The following is an 18,873-nucleotide window of genomic DNA, read 5'->3' as shown; positions in this document are numbered from 1 at the left end:
TCTGAGACTTTTTGAGAGCACCTGGGCTACAATTCAAGGGGAATAAGCACAGATACACAGTCAGATATAAAGAAAACAGGTCACCAATCTCAGAAAGGCCCAGGTTCTCTGAGTACCAAAATTGCCAGTGGCATTTTTGTTATTAGCCCCTTGAAAATAAGCCATCAAAAAAGCCTAGGCAAAAACTGTTGGCCTGTTTCCTTTTACCATGAAATGTGACAAAAGGCAACACAGTGTAAAATTTAAATCCTTCAAGCATTTCAATTTTTTAAGCCTTCAGAGGATTTCTGTCACTTCCCCCAGTAAATCTAAACAAGAAGCAGGCCGCCAAGCTCAGGTGGGCAGCAAGAACCTGGACTGCTCAGCACAGGTTTCCCGAGTGATCAGTTGCCTGGCCCAGGTGTTGGATGTGGACCCAATGCCCACACAGAGGCGCCCGCATGATGCCAGGCCAACAGGAAGAAACTGGGGGAGTCCCAGAGAAAGTATTTCAGCTGGGTTTTGAAGCCAAAGCAGGAGTTTTGCCGGACATTAACAAAGCGGGAAGGTGGATGGGCAGACATCTTCAGTACAAAGACAATGGCAGGAAGGACTGGGGCCTGTGAGGAGCTTGAGGCACGCCCGAGTGGCTGGAGATGAGGCTGCACAGGTCTGCTGGGAGCTGCAGGTGGTCCCACAAAGGGGTCTGGGCTGTAGGCATGGGGAACCAGGGCTCCCCAAAGTACCACAAAACAAATGGTGGTGTTCTCCCCCTCCTATGCCCCCCACTCAGAGTATTTAAATGTTACCAGACACAGTCAGTAAAACTCATTATATTCCAAAGTCCCCAGCTTGATATTCATCTGAAAATTTTACTCTCCGTTCTCAGGGTCTAACTCCTTGCTTCTAAACCATTAGACAAATGAATCACCTGGGGATCTTGTTAACACTGCTGGATTCAGTAAAGCTGGGTGGGACCTGAGAACCCGTGGGGTTTTTTTTTTTAAAGATTTTAATTAATTAATTTATTTAATAAATAGAGATAGAGAGACAGTGAGAGAGGGAACACAAACAGAGGGAGTGGGAGAGGGAGAGGGAGAAGCAGGCTTCTTGCCAAGCAGGGAGCTTGACACAAGGGCTTGATCGACACAGGGCAGATGCCCAAGTCTGAGCCACTCAGGTGCCCCAGAACCTGCATTTCTAAGACAATTCCCAGGTGATGTCTGTGCTGCTAGATAATGGACCACATTTTTTCAGTAACAAGGCTCTACCTGATTAAGATTAGCCTTAATCAGGACACTGTGCTCTAAGAAGAAAGACACAGAATAGGATTTGCTCCTGTCCAATTCAGGGGGAACCAAACTCTAGTCAGCTTTCCACTTTTTGAGGGGATTCCCTAGTTAGTTAGTTCCTCTAGCAGACCTGCCCTATGGACTTGGGACATGTTCCCTCTCCCACCCTTCCCTGTACCACAGCTGCCCTTTTCACAACTCATCTGTGCCTCCCTGACAAGAGGCCTGAGAAGGGATGCCTGAGTGGCTCAGTCAGTTAAGGGGCTGCCTTCAGCTCAGGTCATGATCCTAGGGTCCTGGGGCTCCTTTCTCGACAGGGAGCCTGCTTCTGGCTGTGCCTGCCTGTGCTCTCTCTCTGACAAATAAATAAAATATTAGAAAAAAAAAAAAAAAAAGGCGGCCTGAGAAAACAAAAGTGAAATGGAAATCCTTTCAGGACCAGTTTGGTAAATATTAAATGGCAAAGGGGTTGAGGCTTTTGGCTAAACTTGAATAGAAGATCAGATTGTCTTTTGCTGGGTGGGATGCTATGGAAATATTTCATCTGAAATATCAGAGATAGAGACTGGATTCAAATCCTGATTCTGACCCTTAGTTTCTTCTAATATAAAAAAGGAGTGGTTACTCAGTACATTTGAATTCCCGCTCTTCTAGGAGGACTGGTGTTGCCTGTAAGCTCCCTTCCTGGCCTTATTCCTGCCCTCTTAAGATTTGGATTCTACAGGAACAACATAGTTCCCTCCCATTTCCTCTTTCCAGATCACTATAACCCAAGCTCTAGTCAGGTGGTCCCAGTAGTAAAACATGAGTGCTAATAGCTACAGTTTTATTAAGTGAAATCTAAAGATGGGCTTGGAAATGCAAGTGATTTAAAAGAAAAAATTAAAAAACTACAGATAATTTAATAGAGATTAAAAATCCTAATCCTATTCTCTACCTCATTCCCAGCATCAGTAACTTCCACGCCTACCTCACTAGAAGAAACAAATATGATCAAGCTCTGAAGACTTTTCCAGTCAAGAGTACAGTGTCCTTTGTGAGCTAACCCAGTGAGTGCCCTTGATTCCTTTCTTTCACAACTCCTGAAAGATAAGTCTGTTTATACCCTCCTAATATTCTGCCAGCATCGTCACCCTTCAATCTATCTGCCTTATACACATGCGGGTCTTCAGATGAAGCAGAGGAATGCAGGCTGATTCAGCTGCCCCTTCCTTTCAATGCCTTTCAAGAATGCTCTTTACTTTTACGCCTTTCCCTTGTTCATTTCCTTTCCTCCAGCCCTCAGACATCAGGTCCTCTCCATACGTAAAAAGGAACACCATAACGGGCTTCCTGACAAATCCAACTTCATATTCTCTGAACTATAAATGTGATGTGGACCATCCCCCGCCCCCTTACCCTGGGCTTCCATAAATAGACACAACCCTTCCTGGTCCTCCTCCAAGCTGACCAGCTATCTGCTGGGCGCTCCTACCTGGTGATCACAGACACTGTCCAGGACTCCTACTGGCTCCTCCCTCCATAAGCCAGGGCCTCGGAGGCCTCCTTCATTCTGCGGGTTAAGGATGAATCACTCCAGACTGCTCTATGCTCTCTGACTTGACACAGACTCAGCTCTTACCCAAGGTGCAGTCTCCTGTCTCCAACTAGCAGCTAAGCATTTGTTTTTAAACATTCCACTACACAGAACTTAGCTGTTCCCCAAAATGAGTTTTCCTATTAACCTTTCTATTTCTGTCAATGAGATCTCTTTCTCCCCACCCCTCTTCAAGATCATTACATTTTTCTACCCGCTTTCTCCCAGTTCTACAGAATCCTTCCTGCATAGCTCAGAACCAGGACTAGCTGGCTATGCAAACGGGACAGAGGGGGCACAACTCCAAACCTCTCACCAGAATTATTTCAATAGTTTAACTTCTCTCCTTGCTTCCAGGCTCTCCCCTTTTCAAACCACTTTATACATGAATGGATTATTTTTTGTAACATTAATTTTATCATGTTACTGGACAGCCTATCTGCAGGACTCTAATATCAAATTTAAATGGCTTACTTGGCCCACCAGGGCCCTGACCCCTATAATCCAGCTTTCCCTCCTGCTACTCCCTATCCTCTAGAAGCCTGATCCTGACTAGTCCCCCAGTATCATCTATACTATACCTCACCTCCACCTGGCCTGTGCTCAGGCTATACTTTTCCTTCCCAACCACCCAAGTATGTCCGTATCTAGGTCATTCTAAAACTTCTGCCATGTTTTTCCTCAACTGTTTAGACATAAATGATCATTGTCTTCCCCAAACTAGGAAAGCACCCATTGTAACATTCAGGAATACATTCTTCTGTTTTATTATATAAACAAAGAAGACTACTTGAGGGCAGCAACAAAGTGACATTCAAATCACAGGCTACCTCAGAAATCATCAAAGTCTAACCCTTGTCTAATGCCTGTCTGCCTTCCACAGAATATCACAGCAAACAGTGTACTAGCTTTCACTGGAGGGATGGGAAACTTTTTTATTTTTAATATTTTATTTATTTATTTGACAGAGATCACAAGTAGGCAGAGAGACAGGCAGAGAGAGAAGAGGAAGCAGGCTCCCCCAGGAGCAGAGAGCCAGATGTAGGGCTCGATCCCAGGACCCTGGGATCATTACCTGAGCCAAAGGCAGAGAGGCTTTAACCCACTGAGCCATCCAGGTGCCCCCCCACCAGCGCGTTTTGTTTTGTTTTTTTAAATATCCTTATCCTCCAGATCACAAAAGAACTTGTGTCACACTTGGGCTTAAACCCATAGGCAACAAGTAGCCAGGTTTTTAAAGCAGTAATGTTCACGTGCCAGAATTCTTTTTTAAAGATCTATTTATTTATTTGAGAGTCAGAGAAAGAGAGAGAAAGAGACATAAGCAGACTCCCCACTGAGTGAGGAACCTGACATCGATGCAGGGCTCAATCCCAGATCCCTGAGATCATGACCTGACCCAAAACCAAGAGTCAGACATTAACCCGACTGGTGCCCCCGGATTTGATTTTTTAAGATGAGTACTCTGGTGATTATGGTGAGGACAGACTTGGAAGGAAAAGGAATTAAACAGCCAGGGACAAGACACTAGGTAGGAGGTAACAGGGTCCTTTCAAGGAAAAAAAAAAAAAAAAAAAAAAAAAAGGCAATGGGTAGGACAAGGGGAACCAGATTCAAAAACCATTTCTGAGGTAGACTGGGATTTGCTGACCAACTTCTGGAAGGAATCCAGTGAGTGCCACACAGAGAACCCCCAGGGTGGTACTGCAGTCAAAGGCTGCCCTACCCAGGAAGAGACTACACTGGAGCCATGGTTGCAGGCAGTCTGTTTTGCCCAAGTTTCTTTTCCTTCTACCATTTTCAAGCCACGGCCTTCCCTCCAGATCACCAAGAGTTACACTACAGTGTAAGTCACCACTGTTATTCAGTTACCACTGTGGCCTCCTAGTCTTGTGATTTTTTTCTTCCCTTGTTAAAGGACTACTACTACCTAAACCCACTGTTATTCAAATATGGTTTTTGGAACTTTAGCACCATGTGAGTGCTTGCTAGAAATGCAAATTCTTATTCCCACCTACTGAACTGGAATCTCTCTGGGTAGAGGTCAGTAATCTGTGTTTTAATTAATCTCCAGATGATTCTCACTGCATGTTGAAGTTTGGAGAAGCACTGATCTAGTTAACCTTTCCAGATCTGGGCTTTCAATCCTGTATCTATTTTCTACCACTGAATGGAAACTCTATCCCAAGTACACTTTCAGACTATAATGTAAATTTACAAATGTGCCCCAGTAAGAAAAAAATTGGGAAGCATTCATTATTCTAGGGAAACCACATACACTTGGGTGAATCATTTAAACAGAACCTTTTAAAGATGCAACTCCAAGTCATTCCCTGAAATGATTATAATCGAAAGTCAGATACTAATTTTCAGATGAGACCCTTAAAGATTTTGCCCCAAACTAAAGGAAATTTAAGACTTAATGAAACACCTAGAGGTTTGCTTACCCATCCCTTACAAAAACCTTCTTACCGTAAGGTGAAGTAGTAGCTATTTTACAAGATAAACGACAAACCCTAACTTCACTTCTTCCTAAAAACACTGTCAGGAAGCACAAATAAATTAATTTGTCCTCTAAAATGGAGTTTAGGCCTTCCCGTAAAGGCTGTGATACTTGTCTTTCCCTCGCAGTGAAAACAACAATCTTACAATATGGTCAAGCTGTCCCCTGTCAGACATACACTTTCTGAATGAACAATGTAATACATACTGCTCAGGTTCATTCGTTCCCTCAACTGGCGCCTACTTTATGCCAGGCACTATGATGGCCATGAGCAAGACAGAGACTGTCAGCCCTCACTGAGCTTGTGTCAAGTAAGTAATTGAAATTATACTTGAGATAAATACTGACAAAAAACACGGGTGTTAAGACAGTCTATTTTAGCAAAGGAACCTGACACAGTTTGGATTAGTGGACCTCCACCAGGGCTACAAATCAGAATCACCAGGGACAGCTGGTCAACTGCTGTCAACCCCAAACAAGTCAGAACTCTGTGAACCCCAGCCACTGGTTTTTAAAGATCATTCACTCCCCAGATAATTCTAACACGTAGCCAAGGTAGAGAACCACTGGTCTGGGGCATCATGTGATAGATGTTAGGGGCACACAGGCCAGTAACACAGTGCCTGCTCTCCAGAAGCTTACCATCAAGTGACAGAGACCCAAGTGTCCAAGTATCAGCAAATTGCTCTGGTGACCTAAAGCAAAGAAACCTCAGATACAGGATAGTGTTTCTCCTGGTATAAGGATGGGGAAGTGATCCCAGAGGGCCATATAAGGTGCTTTTACCTATGTTAGCAAGGTTTGATTTTTTTTTTAAGATTTTATTTTTCTTTATTTGACAGAGAGAGACATAGCGAGAGAGGGAACACAAGCTGGGGGAGTGGGAGAGGAAGAAGCAGGTTCCCTGCTGAGCAAGGAGCCTGATGTGGGGCTCAAGCCCAGGACCCTGAGATCACGACCTGAGCTGATGGCAGACGCTTAATGACCCAGCCACCCAGGCATCCTGCAAGGTTTGATTTCTAAAGGTGGGTCCTCAGGCCCTGAATCATTCTTTACACCTTTAAAAAAATAAAAAATAAAAAATAAAAAATAAAAAGGATTTTATTTATTTATTTGACAGAGAGATCACAAGCAGACAGAGAAGCAGGTGGGGGTTGGGGGGGGGGAAGCAGGTTCCCCGCTGAGCAGAGAGCCCGATGCGGGGCTCGATCCCAGGACGCTGAGATCATGACCCAAGCCGAAGGCAGAGGCTTAACCCACTGAGCCACCCATGTGGCACCCCTCTTTATACCTTTTAATGTATCTTAAATATTGCAGTTTTTTTGTTTTTTAAATAAAAACTGACTTTAGTCAATGAGGGCATCAAAGAAGTTATTTAAGCTGAGTTTTGACATTTGATTAGGAAGGGGTTTTCTGAATAAATAATCTTGAAGATGTAGCCTGAAATATGACTAGAGGAATTAGGAGGAAATGTGTCTCAGGCAAAGGGAAGGGTCTGTGCAGAGGTCTGGAAGCAGAATAAAGCATGCAGCCTTACAAAACTGAGACAAAGTCAGTAACAAGGCAAAGGACAAAACAGGATGAAGTACAGGTTCTCAAAGTGCCATCCCTAGCCTACAGCATCAGCAGCATCAGCGGCATCAAGGAATCTGTTACAAATGCAAAGTCTCAGGCCTCATTCCAGACCTAAATCAGAAGCAGGGGGCAGCCTACATAATATTAAGGATTTTGGATTTTATTCTAAGATTAATGAAAAACAATTGAAAGATTATAAACAGAGGGACAACATAATCAGGATAATAGCAGCTAAATGGTTTGGCATTAACAGCAGAGCAAAAACTCTTCAAAATCTAATTTTTGTAATAATCAGGATCAGAAACCATGAGTCTTTACATCAAGGGTCACAATCATAAAGCCTTTAGGGCTATGTGGTAAGATGAATGAGCAAAGAGGAGGACGTGGAGAACTGGAGAGGCTGCCCTCCAGTCAGCCCAGCTTCCGTTCTGGAGCCCAACACCAAGAGGCGCCTCATGAACACCCGCTGAGAGAAGGAGCACAGTGGCAAACCTCGGGATCCCTTGACACAACTGCTTCGGGAAAGAGTGGGCCCTTTCTAGGGAATCCTGACTTCTCCTTTCTTCAAATGTGACCATTTCCCAGCCTGGCTAGGCAAATCTGGCATCAAACCAAAATTTCAAAGAATAACCACCTTTTGTTTCTTAGTCCAAATAGCAGAGGGATAAAAAGCAATTCAACAAACAAGATGCCAATAACCCAGCCAACTCACCTCCCACATAGAGCTTCTACCACAGAGCAAATGACCCATTTGGATGAATCTATAGGAGAAGCCTGAGCTTGGGAAGGCTCCTTGTGATAGGCTGCCCAGGAACAATCCTCCCCTGGGCCCACGAAGCTGCCAGTGCCCTCACTTCGGCAGGTCAAATCAGAAGCTCTGGATGTGACGGTACAAGGCTCTTAACCCTGTTTGTACGCTAGGCTTCTCAGGACTGAAAAATGACACAGTTCCACTGGAAGATTACCAGGAGCAAGCAGAAACTTTCTGCTTTTCAGGGAGCAACTTAAAGCAATGGCAAAAATCCACTGATTCAGTTTCTTGCCACAGTAGCACCTCACTCAGATTCGGTAAGCTACAGACCACAGATGAGGAGGGAGTAGGTACACACTTCTGACTCAATCAGGTTAAAAAACACATTCCAGTGAGGTCTGGGATGCAGAAAAGGATTGCAACAGTCCTTAATGAAAAGGGAACAAAGAGGGATTGCCTTATCCAGACACATCCTCACCTAATTCCTCAACAGAGAAAGTCCACAGTCTTGGGGCCCACGTGACAGTGGCTACGCTTGTGGCCCGGGATGCCTGCACAATAGGTACCGAGGGAATCCGGAGACCTTTCCCCACGCAGGTTATGGCTCAGAGATCTTCAGGGGAAGTCAGGGGAGGCTTCATGATGAAGAGAGTTCCTGCCTCCTACTTATTCCTTAAAGATCCAGAGACCATTTTCTCCCAAGTCAGAAAAACTGAAGAGGTAGGCTTCAAATCAGAGTAGAATCAAAATTTCTAAAGACGTTTTTTTATCTAGACATGTGTGGCTGAATTTCTATTTACTAACCGAAGCAGGATTTATAATGGAGGGTTTGTCTACCAATGGTCTTACTAGATTTTAGAGCAGCCCATTTTATTCCCGTGCCCAGGAGATTAATTTTCAGAACCTGTGTGACTGGCCTGCACATAGTACCAGAGCTAAGACGAGGGGTAAGTGTTCCCAGAACCAGTCTACTTTTAACTATTTGGTGCAGTCTCTCAGGTATCAAGTAGAGTCCCTATGTCCTCTGAGATGATAATGAGAATCTCTGACATTTAGGGAGTGCCCACAATGCCTGAGCACTCTACTTTAACCTATCTCATGTTAGCAACCACTCCATGATAGGATCATTTTACAGATGCAAAAACAAAGGCAGGAGAAGGTTAAGTGACTTGCCCAAGGGTACAGAGTTAGTGGCTGGGTCAAAATGCAGATCCAGGAGCTCCGGCTCTAGAGCCCAAGCTCTTCATCAGCAGACTGTACTGCCTTTCTCAGGATACTATCAGTTCATCCATAAACAGCAATCAAGCATCTGGGCACCAAGCACTCTACTAGACAAAAGCACCTATTCACACAAAACAACCAGAAAAACTGCTTTTACTCAGCCCATGCTCAAAGGGACCATCCAAGCTAAATGCACCCCAGCTCGTACTTCCTAGCTAAATACTAAGACAAAAACCTAAAAATTAAACCCTCAAAAATAAGGTCAAAACAACCCTGAAACCTCTCTCAACTTTGAGAGAGAGTGAACAGTGCTTCCAATATCTTCATCTTCTCTGTCCCTTACCTGGTTCATGCCTCAGGGCCCAAGATTTTAAAAAAATAAAAAACACAAAACCAGAAAACTCTAAATAGAGATCACCAAACCTATTCCCCAGGCAGCCAGCCAAAACAGATATTCCACAAGATCAGTCCATAAATTCCTACTTAGAATTTTCAACCTGAATTCAAGGAATAGCTAATTGTTTATTTAGGTCATACCACCAAAACATCCAACCAGAAACTAGTTTTCTTTGCTTTCTTCTCTGCCCCATCATCTGTTAGAGGTTGGCAAGAATACTCACAGGCAAGCTTGAGGGTCTTGACTGAAGACTCAGGTTCATATCTTCTTGCCCTCCCTTACTGGAGGGGGCTGAGGATGCCTGAGACCCAAATGAATCTTGAGATAACTCCTAAAATAAGAAAAACAAAATGCTGTGAAGGCCTGGTATTGGTAAACCAGGCAAGCTTGCTTCATGGTGAAAGGGCTATGGAAGTGTCTCCCAGAGGGCAGGCGGGACCAAGACTGCCCAACTACCCATGATATTCTCTGAAGGCAGAAAAATACAAGGTGTGGCTCTTAAGACAGGAAGGTCAGCGAGCACCAGGTGATGTATGGAAGGGTTCAATACACTGTACACTTGAAACTAATATGACACTGTACGTAAACTAACTGGAATTAAAATAAAAACTTAACAATAAAGTTGGTTTAATTAGAAGGAAAAAAAGAATGTCAACAGTGCATTTAAGACTCTGAACAGCACTGCTGACCATTTATCGGCACAGACAGCTATTCCTTGGGGTTAAACGCTGAAGTACAGCTAACTACAAGGTTTTTTATAATCTATCAAGGAATGAAACCAATTAATTAAAAAAAAAACTCACGCTAGAACCTCTACAATAAAACGAGTACTGCTTCCTTCAAAATGAAACTGCCTTGGGATGAGATATTTATTCCAATACTGCCATCAATGCACAGAATCTTTAGTGGACCTGTCATCTGGTCACAGCTCCTCTTTTTTGCTCTTAAAATAATAAAGCCCAAATTGTCATTTTTAGGCTTTATCACCTACCTTGCTCACAGACATGGCTACAAAGGAATTTTAGCTATTTCCTAAAATCAAACCCACCTTCAACAAATCAAACTTGCCACCACTGAGACTGTTCTAAAGAATGTTCTAAGAATGCGCAGCTCTGATGGCAACTTCACATGAAGGGGTCCAAACTATCCTAAGCAATGGCAGAATGTAACGGCGGCTGGAATGAACGTACAGTACAGCCTCCCAAAGGCTTTTGGGACTTTTCAAAAAGAACCAAACTCACTTGGATGCTCAGTTCTGAATGCTAGTTTATAAAAACAAAACAAAACAAAACAAAACAAAACAAAACCAGTCCCGTTATCTTTAATTTCTTATCAGTCTATGCAACTTCCCATTGCCCTATTTCTTCATCAGTAAGAAGAGCCACAGGTTTTTATGGAGTTAAGAAGGTTATGCCTTTATTAGTTCAATCAATCCAGTTAACATGTTTACCCAGAGTTTAATTGGTTTTTAAGTGCACATGAGAGAATAATTTGTATGGCAAAGTTCTCCCGACACCAAGCCCCAAGCTGTCTGTGGTCACACGCAGGCAAGGGCGAGAGGCAGGGGCACCTTACCTGTGGTGGAGGGAAGCGCTGCTGGGAATAGGCAGTTTGCTGCGCCTGCTGAGACTGGGGCTGAGGGTACGCAGCCTGCTGGGAGAGCGTCGAGGAGGCTGGCTGCTGAGGTGGCTGCTGCTGGTAGGGAGACTGTGCCTGCGGCTGTGAGTAAGGGGGCTGGCTCTGGGGGTGCTGCTGGGTGGTGGACTGCTGGGAGGGGTATGGAGTTGGGGACTGCTGATGTGGAGGCTGGGATGGCTGCTGGGAGTAGGGAGGCTGGGAAGCCTGGAGCTGTGGTGGCTGAGATTGCGGCTGCTGCTGATAGGAAGGCTGGGCGTGAGGATTCTGGGACGGTGGCTGCTGGGAGTACGGTGGCTGCTGCTGCTGGGGGTGAGGACTTTGCTGGTTGTAATATGGAGTCTGGCCCTGCTGACCATACCCACTGGGGCCTTGTTGTCCATAAGGAGGAATCTGTAGGAAAGGAAAGGATACTTTTAGCATAGACTCTTCTGGATGAAGAAAGGTATTCTATCTGACTACAGCTTGAGGATGGGTATAGGAAATAGGCAAGCCCAGCCTCCCACTTAGAAGGCCCATGGTTTTTCCTACCATCCCTCTCTAAACAGAGCCAGAAGGACAGCCCAGCTGGGTTACTAGTTGGTTTGTTTACAAGTGGATTGCATTTGTCTACAGAAAATTGACACTAATATCTGGGCAACTTTTAAGACTTTGAGAGCAGCCGTTTTCATCAGAGAACCTCTTCTTTATCACAGCCTAAACTGTTTTGTAAGTGCTCGGAACCTGTATCCTCACCACAACGAATGGTCAGCAGCAGCCTGGCTCAGCTGACTAAAAACGCCGGGTTTAATAGCCCAGACAGTGTGCAAATCATTAAGCTACTCTGGTTCTCTTTTTCATTCAGTTTTCATTCAAAAAATATGTAAGAGCCTACTTGCTTGATTGTACCAGGCTCAATTCTAGGCACTGGGGGTATATATGGTAAGAAGGCAAAACAAAAAAACAACCAACCCCGTAATACCCATCCATCTTTCCTCCATCTGCTCACCGGAAAAACAAAAACAACAAACAAGCCCCCAAAACAAACAAACAAACCCCAGAGTGACATTATTCTATTTTCCATATTTAAAGAGCTACTTTGCTTTAATGTCTTAGAAGTAAAGTTAGGTTTTATATTCTGTCCATCACCATTTTCAGTATGAGTATTACTCAAATATAAACAATAGGAAATGCTGTCAAAACAAAAAATGACAATAGATAATGGTGCAGATGGCCAGACAAAAGGAAACAAGGGAAACCTTAACATTTTTAACAGCACTGTTAGCATCGCTACCGTTCAGTCTTCCCTTTTTCTTCTATTCCCAGTCCCTCCTAATCTTTCCTTTTGAATGAGACACCTATATGTCGAAGGCCTTTGCAAACACGAAGGGCCTTTTCCATTCCCAGGGCACAAGGCATGAGATGATTTTCCTGATTACAGTGGACAGGTGCCCAGCCCCTGCCTTTTTTCCCCCACATCCTTTGGAGATCACTATTCAGTGGTTGGTACAAGCAGGCCAGCCAGGTCAAAGGACACAGATGACACAGGTAACCGCCTATGGCCGGCGAACAGCTTTTCTTTGAGCACACATGGGATGATGCCCACAACCTTGGCCTTATAAGCAGCATACTGTAGACAACTGAGCCCACTGGCCTATGCTGCTGTTGAGAGGTTTAGATGCCAAAGACTCATTCTGAGTCTACAGCTCAAGACCAGATCATGGACAGCAATAAGGGTTAAGGTAATTGGAGTCACCATCTACCTGCTGTGCATAAGAGAGGCCGCCCATGGCACTCTGCGCCCGGCCCTGCATGGCCATTGGGTACCGCTGCGGGGTCTGGGACCCATATGGCTGCCCTGGGTACCCATGTCCTTGCTGCGGTCCTGATGAAGGTCCCTGTTGTTGCGAGTATGGGTTAGTCCCGCCATATGGCTGAGGTCTCATCTTGCCCATCTGATCCATTGGACTGGATGGCTACAAAATAAAAAGCATTTCATTAACCTGAAGCTTTGATAGCCTCTGGCCAATATGATCATAAACACAAGCGTACAGGTCTGTATGCCACATAGGAAAACAGTTATTGTGAAAAAGTAGTGGTACAGACCCAGTAATCCTCGGGCAAGTCATTTAGCCTTCCTCATAACCTTGGTTTTACCCTATGTGAAATGAAAATACCACTATGAAAGCTATGCACTACTTTGTGACTGTGGCACTACCTGAGATCCAAGGAACAGGCCAGGTGTGAACCAATGAATATATGCACCCTCTGGTGCAGAAAATCAGAACAAAGACCTTTCAGTTGCAAGAGGACAGTGTTGCTAAGCTCTGCCATCATCTTGTTCAACACTATCGAAACTAATGCTTCAATACTGTGGTTGGGGATTCAAATACTTAAGTATCTAGATGCTTCCATTCTTTAAATGGTGGAATCTTTCTTCTTGCATGTCTGTAGCTTGTTTACACTAAGGCACAAGCAATTACGTTTATGCTTTCTTCTCAATGGGTAACATGGCTAAGTTACAGCTGTTGACTCTGAATTTGGAGCCTTGGCCATCTCAACTGAAAACTTCATCTCCTTTAATATTCAAAGGTTTGAATGTGTAAGGATAGAATTTTTATCTCCTTAAAGGACAAGATATACAGGTACACCAATAATGGAAGCTTAAAGTATACTTCACAAGTATTTGGCTACTAACATGGCTTTCTTTCAGCTCTATGTGGGACAATAGGTTCAATCAGCTCATTCACTTTCTGACATAACTCTATCCTATTGTAGCTAATATATAGGACAGAGTCCAGCATGTTTTCCAGCCAGTGATGCCTACCTATACTGATGGGTGGGGTGTGTCATTAAAGACCTTAAATAGATACACCAGAGTTGAAGAGTAGGCCTGGACTTGACAGAAAACTTGAAAACTGAATCTTAAATTGGGAATGGGGAATAGATATTAACACTCTGGGCCTGTATAACATTAGCTCTCAAATTAAGGATTCAGTGGTTCTCAAACTTTAGAATGCATCAAAATCACCTAGAGGGCTTTTTAAAACACAGGCTGATGAGTCCCACCCCCAGAGTGTCTGACTCTACAGGTTCAGGGTCAGGCCTAAGCTATGCACTTGTAATAGTTCCCCCTGATGTTGATGCTGCTGGTTCAGGGGCCATACTTGAAGAACCACTGATCTAGATTATACCTGGGGTCCTTCCTCTTCTGCTTTTCTATAATTAGTGTTCTATAATTTAAGGTAGATAAGACCTTAAAAAACAACAAAAGCCCTCTAAGAAACGGGGAGGGAGGCACACTCAGATAACTGGTTATCTGTACATATCTTTTTTGGAGGACAGAGTACTACCTAAGTGTTTTATAATAGAGGGGAAAGTCAAGCTGTTATACAGAAAATGGTAAGACAAAAAGCCACAGAAACTGTCCTCCTAAACACCAAAAGGAAAAAAAGCAGAGGCAAAATTCTTAGGCTGCAGCAGAATCTCAGCTAAAAAGGTAACAGTGAGGATGGAAGTACCCTTCAAGTTTCTAGACTACAGTGAACCACAGTAACACCGTATACCAAATCACTACTACATGTCAATATTATTAAAGTGCTGTTTCCAACAATCATACCTACCAAATTTTTGCCCAAGTCCTGCCTCTGTAATAAGAAACTCCAATAAAATCTCAATCATTAATTTTGGACCTACGGGGATTCTTTTGGCGCTGTTTAGGAAATTCAAATTTAACAACTGGACTAGTAAGTAAAAAATAGCATGGGGTCTTCCCCAGATACACCTAGCAATGAAGCCAAAACATCATGAGTCCCTCCTGCAAAGAGCTCAGGGGCTTACATGGCCACACGATGCCACACATAGTGACCAGATCCTCAGCTCATCCCCAACTGCAGCTGCTGTCCATGTGGCCCCCAGGTGAGGAGACTACACTTGCTCAACTGAAAGACCAGCCCACTCTAGGTATCTCTGTCAGACCAGGTCTCCCCACAACACAAGTGGGGCAGTTATTACCATGGTTACTGTGGAGCTTCTAGAGCAGTACTTATCAACCAGGGCAACAGATCAGAATTTTCTGTGAGGCTGCACGAATGCCTGTGTCTCTCCCCAACTCCCTCCACTCCTTAGGATCCTTGGATGATTCTAATGTACACTAATGTAAGTGAGATCTGGAGACACACTGTCCAATAAAATTTTCTGTGACATGTGACTTAGGTACTTGAAATATGGCTAGTATGACGAGGAACTGAATTATTTTTTTTAAAGATTTTCTTACTCATTTGAGAGTGAGAGAGAGGCAGCTAGAGCACAAGTGGGAGGGGAGGGGGGATGCAGAGGGAGAGGGAGAAGCAGACTCCCGCTCAGCAGGGAGCCCAGTGTGGGCTCCATCCCAGCCCAGGATTAAGACCTGAGTCTAAGGCAGACATTTAATTGACTGAGCCATCCAGATGCCTGCAACTGAATTATTTTTATTTACTTTTATTTAAATTCAAATAACCACCTATAGCTAGTGACTATCATACTGGACTGACAGTTCTAGAGCAGTGCTCACAAATCATTTTCCTCTTTCCCTGTTCACCAAGGGCTCCAAAATTCCTGTCTACATCCTGTACAGTACTGCACAGAAAGAACAAAGAATGTGTAAGTCTATAGACTTGGTTCAAATCCTAACTCTATCACTGTCTAATCTTGAGCATAAGTCCATCTAAACAGTGAAAAATTTTTCACCTAAAATGCACATAACTTGGAGCGCCTGAGTGGCTCAGCTGGTTAAGCATCCGACTCTTGGTTTCATCAGGTCATGATCTCAGGGTTGTGAGATGCAGCCTTGCCTTGGCCTCTCCCTCTCTCTCTCCCCCTACACCTCCCCCCAAATTAATATCTCTCTCAATAAATAAATCAATCTTTAAAAAAATGTACATAACACACTACACACAGTACCATTTAAATGCCTAATAAATAGTAGCTATTATCAATAACGATTAACAGTGCTTCTGCCTGGCTCTGAAGTCCACAATGTGCTGTAGTTCTATACTCTTCAGACTCAACCCACACAGGGGCATGCCCAGCTCCACACAGTGGTATCCTGCCCTGCCCTCCTGTCCACAACAGCTTCCACTAGCAGAAACCCAACCCTTCATCATAAAGGCACTTCCCATTCTTCAGCACACTCTGATCTCTTATATATCTAAACTTCCTATAGTAAATTCAGAATCCTAAGATTTGGCACTTAGTTGTCCAGTTGACTGCATCCGTCAAGACTATATTCTAGGGGGGCACCTGGGTGGCTCAGTGGGTTAAGCCTCTGCCTTCGGCTCGGGTCATGATCTCAGGGCCCTGGGATCAAGCCCCCAATTGAATCAGGCTCTCTGCTCAGCAGGGAGCCTGCTCCCCTCCCTGCTCCTCCCCCGACCCCCCCCCCACCAGCCTCTCTGCCTGCTTGTGATCTGTGAAATAAATAAATAAAATCTTGGGGGGAGGGGAAGGACTGTTCTAGGAAGCCAGAGATCACCTTCAAAGTCCTCCCCCTCCACTCCCTGCTACAGAAAGCAGGTGCAGAGCTAGGGCCCAGTAACTTCAATGTGCCAGGCTGCCCTACTGTAAGAAGTAGGTAGGGGATACTATGGGGAGGAAAGCCCAGATCAAACCATCTAGCCATAGGCCAGGGGCACACCCTAAACCAGGTTATGACTTTGAGGGAAGAGGAAAAAAAAATGTGGATTAAACCGAAAGAAAAAAGAGGGCAGGGTAGAACAAACAGCCAGGGAAGAAGCAGCACTTTTGAGAAGAATCTTATGTGCCATGCTGTACCAGAGAGACCTCAAACTGCAAAGGCATCCCCAAACACAGCTTAGAAACAAAAGGCTAAAAGCAAGTTATCTCTTTCTCCCTCCTATCTAGGGACCTGTACTCCCAGTGGAGGACAGGTACTTAGAGGGGCCTAGTTAATAAAGGTTTCAAGGATTCTTCCATCAACTTTAGGAAATCTTTGCCGACCAAAAATTAATGCAAATCAAATAAATCCTTATTCTAAAAATAAAATTTAGACATTGCCCCTCCTGAACATCAGATTTCTGACCCCCTCCCCTCACCAAAGGTTTATAATCAACAGAATATGCAGCTTTGCAAATTAAAACATATTCAGTTCAAACAATCCGATAACTCTGGTCTCATGTCAAAGCTAAACATCCGCTTATATCAGAAGGGGAGGTAAGTTGAGACCTAACTCACACTTCTGACATTTCAAACCATTGTGAAAGATTTGCGATTTGCAGTTATAGATGAAATGCCATCTTACAATCTCTCATAATAGAGAAGGGGCCTTAAATCATCACTAATCAGCTTTATTGGAAAATAGCAATTTCAAGCCAGAAAAATCCCTACTACATGCAAGACAGAAAAGCCAGTATCAGCAGTCTGCAGGCATCAAGGAAGAGGCAGGGAATGGGGAAACACCAAACTCTGGCTGCAAAGAGCCAGAGATTCCACTCTGGAAATGATGGAGAGGAAATCCTTTCAATGGGAAACCACAGGAGTAGATTACTGTGATTATACTTCGAAAGCAAAGGCTCTGCCACAAAGACACATAAATGAGAAGAAAATGATGCCCCCTTGATCAGGGAAGTTGGGCCCCTTGCTATATATACTCTCCTGTATTCATAAAAAATAAAAATAAAAAAGGGGGAAGAACCGTAAGAAAAAAAAAATCCATCTCCATCCACCGCTTATCTCTTTCCAGATCACTGGCCATGTTACAAACCGCCTGCCAAATAAAATGCATCAAAAGATGCAGTTGAGGGGCATCAAAGGCAAAGATGCCTAGTAGGCTGGACCCTCTGAATATAGTCAGAACAGCTTGTAGACTAACCATTCGCAGAGAGTCCCCCAATCCAGGCAAAAGTAATTACATGCCCCTCCAGACCAGTGGGCTAATGGAATCCCTGACAACTTCTTATTGCACCAAGAAAAGCCATAACAACCCTCAGCACCAAGAAAAGCCATAACAACCCTCAGGGATGCTGAGATAGAAGAAACTGGACTTCAAAATTCTCCAACTCCTGACCATGACTGACTGTGAAGAGAGCAGGGAAGATCGCCCCCAAGGCCCCCTCCTTCAAACTTCCAAGCAGAAAGATACTATTCACCAAAATGTATCACACCATGTTCCTGTGGCACCAAAGAAAGATCAACTTAATTTTCTTGAAATAAAAGTCCAAAAGCTCCAGGCTTCAGTCTCAATCCGAAGATACAGAAAGGATGTGATCAGGCGGCAGGCGAACCTAAGGAGCCAGACTTGGTACCCAAAGATTGGCAAGAACAGGAGTAGAAAGGGATGGGCCGGGGCTGCGGAAAAGCTGCCCATCAGAATGCAGAAGTCTTGACTACCACTTGTTCTGTCATCCTAAACGACAAATAGCTGGGGCCAGTATAAACTTCGTGCCATAACCTGGAATTTGGACATCTAAATATTATTCCTTACTCCTTGTGCTTTCAATTCATTCCTGGCCAGATTTGTTGTATGACTTTTAATAATAACAATAAAAAAAAGCATCCCTGGCTCTTTAACCGAAAGAACCCCCTAATTGATTCCCACAGTAATTAACCTGCATTTTACCTCAGAGAGCGGTAGTTAAGGAAGTCGGCACTGCTATTTATAACTCATCTCAAATTGAGGGCAGACTGCCTAAAATCTAACACATCCCAGCTGTACTCCTGTTTGAACTGGGGCCAAGGGAATTTTTTAAAGCAATCTTGGCACCGAATGAATGACACCAACAGTATGAGAGCGCGAGCGGTTGTGTTGTGGTGACGTAGCACTGGAGGTGGAATGGGAGGGGGCCAGTGTACTGTGATCCCTCCCGTGCATGCCTGCTGCTCGCCGAGTCCCAGTACAGTAAGCTGGGAACCGCCCACTGAGAGCCAAACACAGGAAAAGGCTTTTCCTGTGGAACGCCTTGAAGTGAG

General features: G+C 44.2%; 1 protein-coding gene across 4 annotated transcripts in view; it reads right to left on the bottom strand.

Moving 5' to 3' along the window:
• Positions 1–18,873, bottom strand: part of ARID1A (AT-rich interaction domain 1A) — a 69,676-nt gene that overhangs the window by 30,879 nt on the left and 19,924 nt on the right. For all 4 annotated transcript variants that reach the window (XM_044237515.1, XM_044237511.1, XM_044237512.1 and 1 more), the window contains exons 2-4: positions 12,672–12,884; positions 10,870–11,322; positions 9,518–9,625 (exon numbers count right to left, since the gene is read on the bottom strand). In XM_044237515.1, coding sequence (XP_044093450.1) covers positions 9,518–9,625; positions 10,870–11,322; positions 12,672–12,872 — 762 coding nt within the window. In that variant the 5' untranslated portion in view covers positions 12,873–12,884. The remainder of the gene's footprint in view (positions 1–9,517; positions 9,626–10,869; positions 11,323–12,671; positions 12,885–18,873) is intronic.

The sequence above is a fragment of the Neovison vison genome, chromosome 2, assembly GCF_020171115.1.
Source record: "Neovison vison isolate M4711 chromosome 2, ASM_NN_V1, whole genome shotgun sequence".
Lineage (NCBI taxonomy): Eukaryota > Metazoa > Chordata > Mammalia > Carnivora > Mustelidae > Neogale > Neogale vison.
The sequence above is the reverse complement of the archived record's forward strand: the minus strand, read 5'-3'. Positions and strand labels throughout refer to the sequence as shown.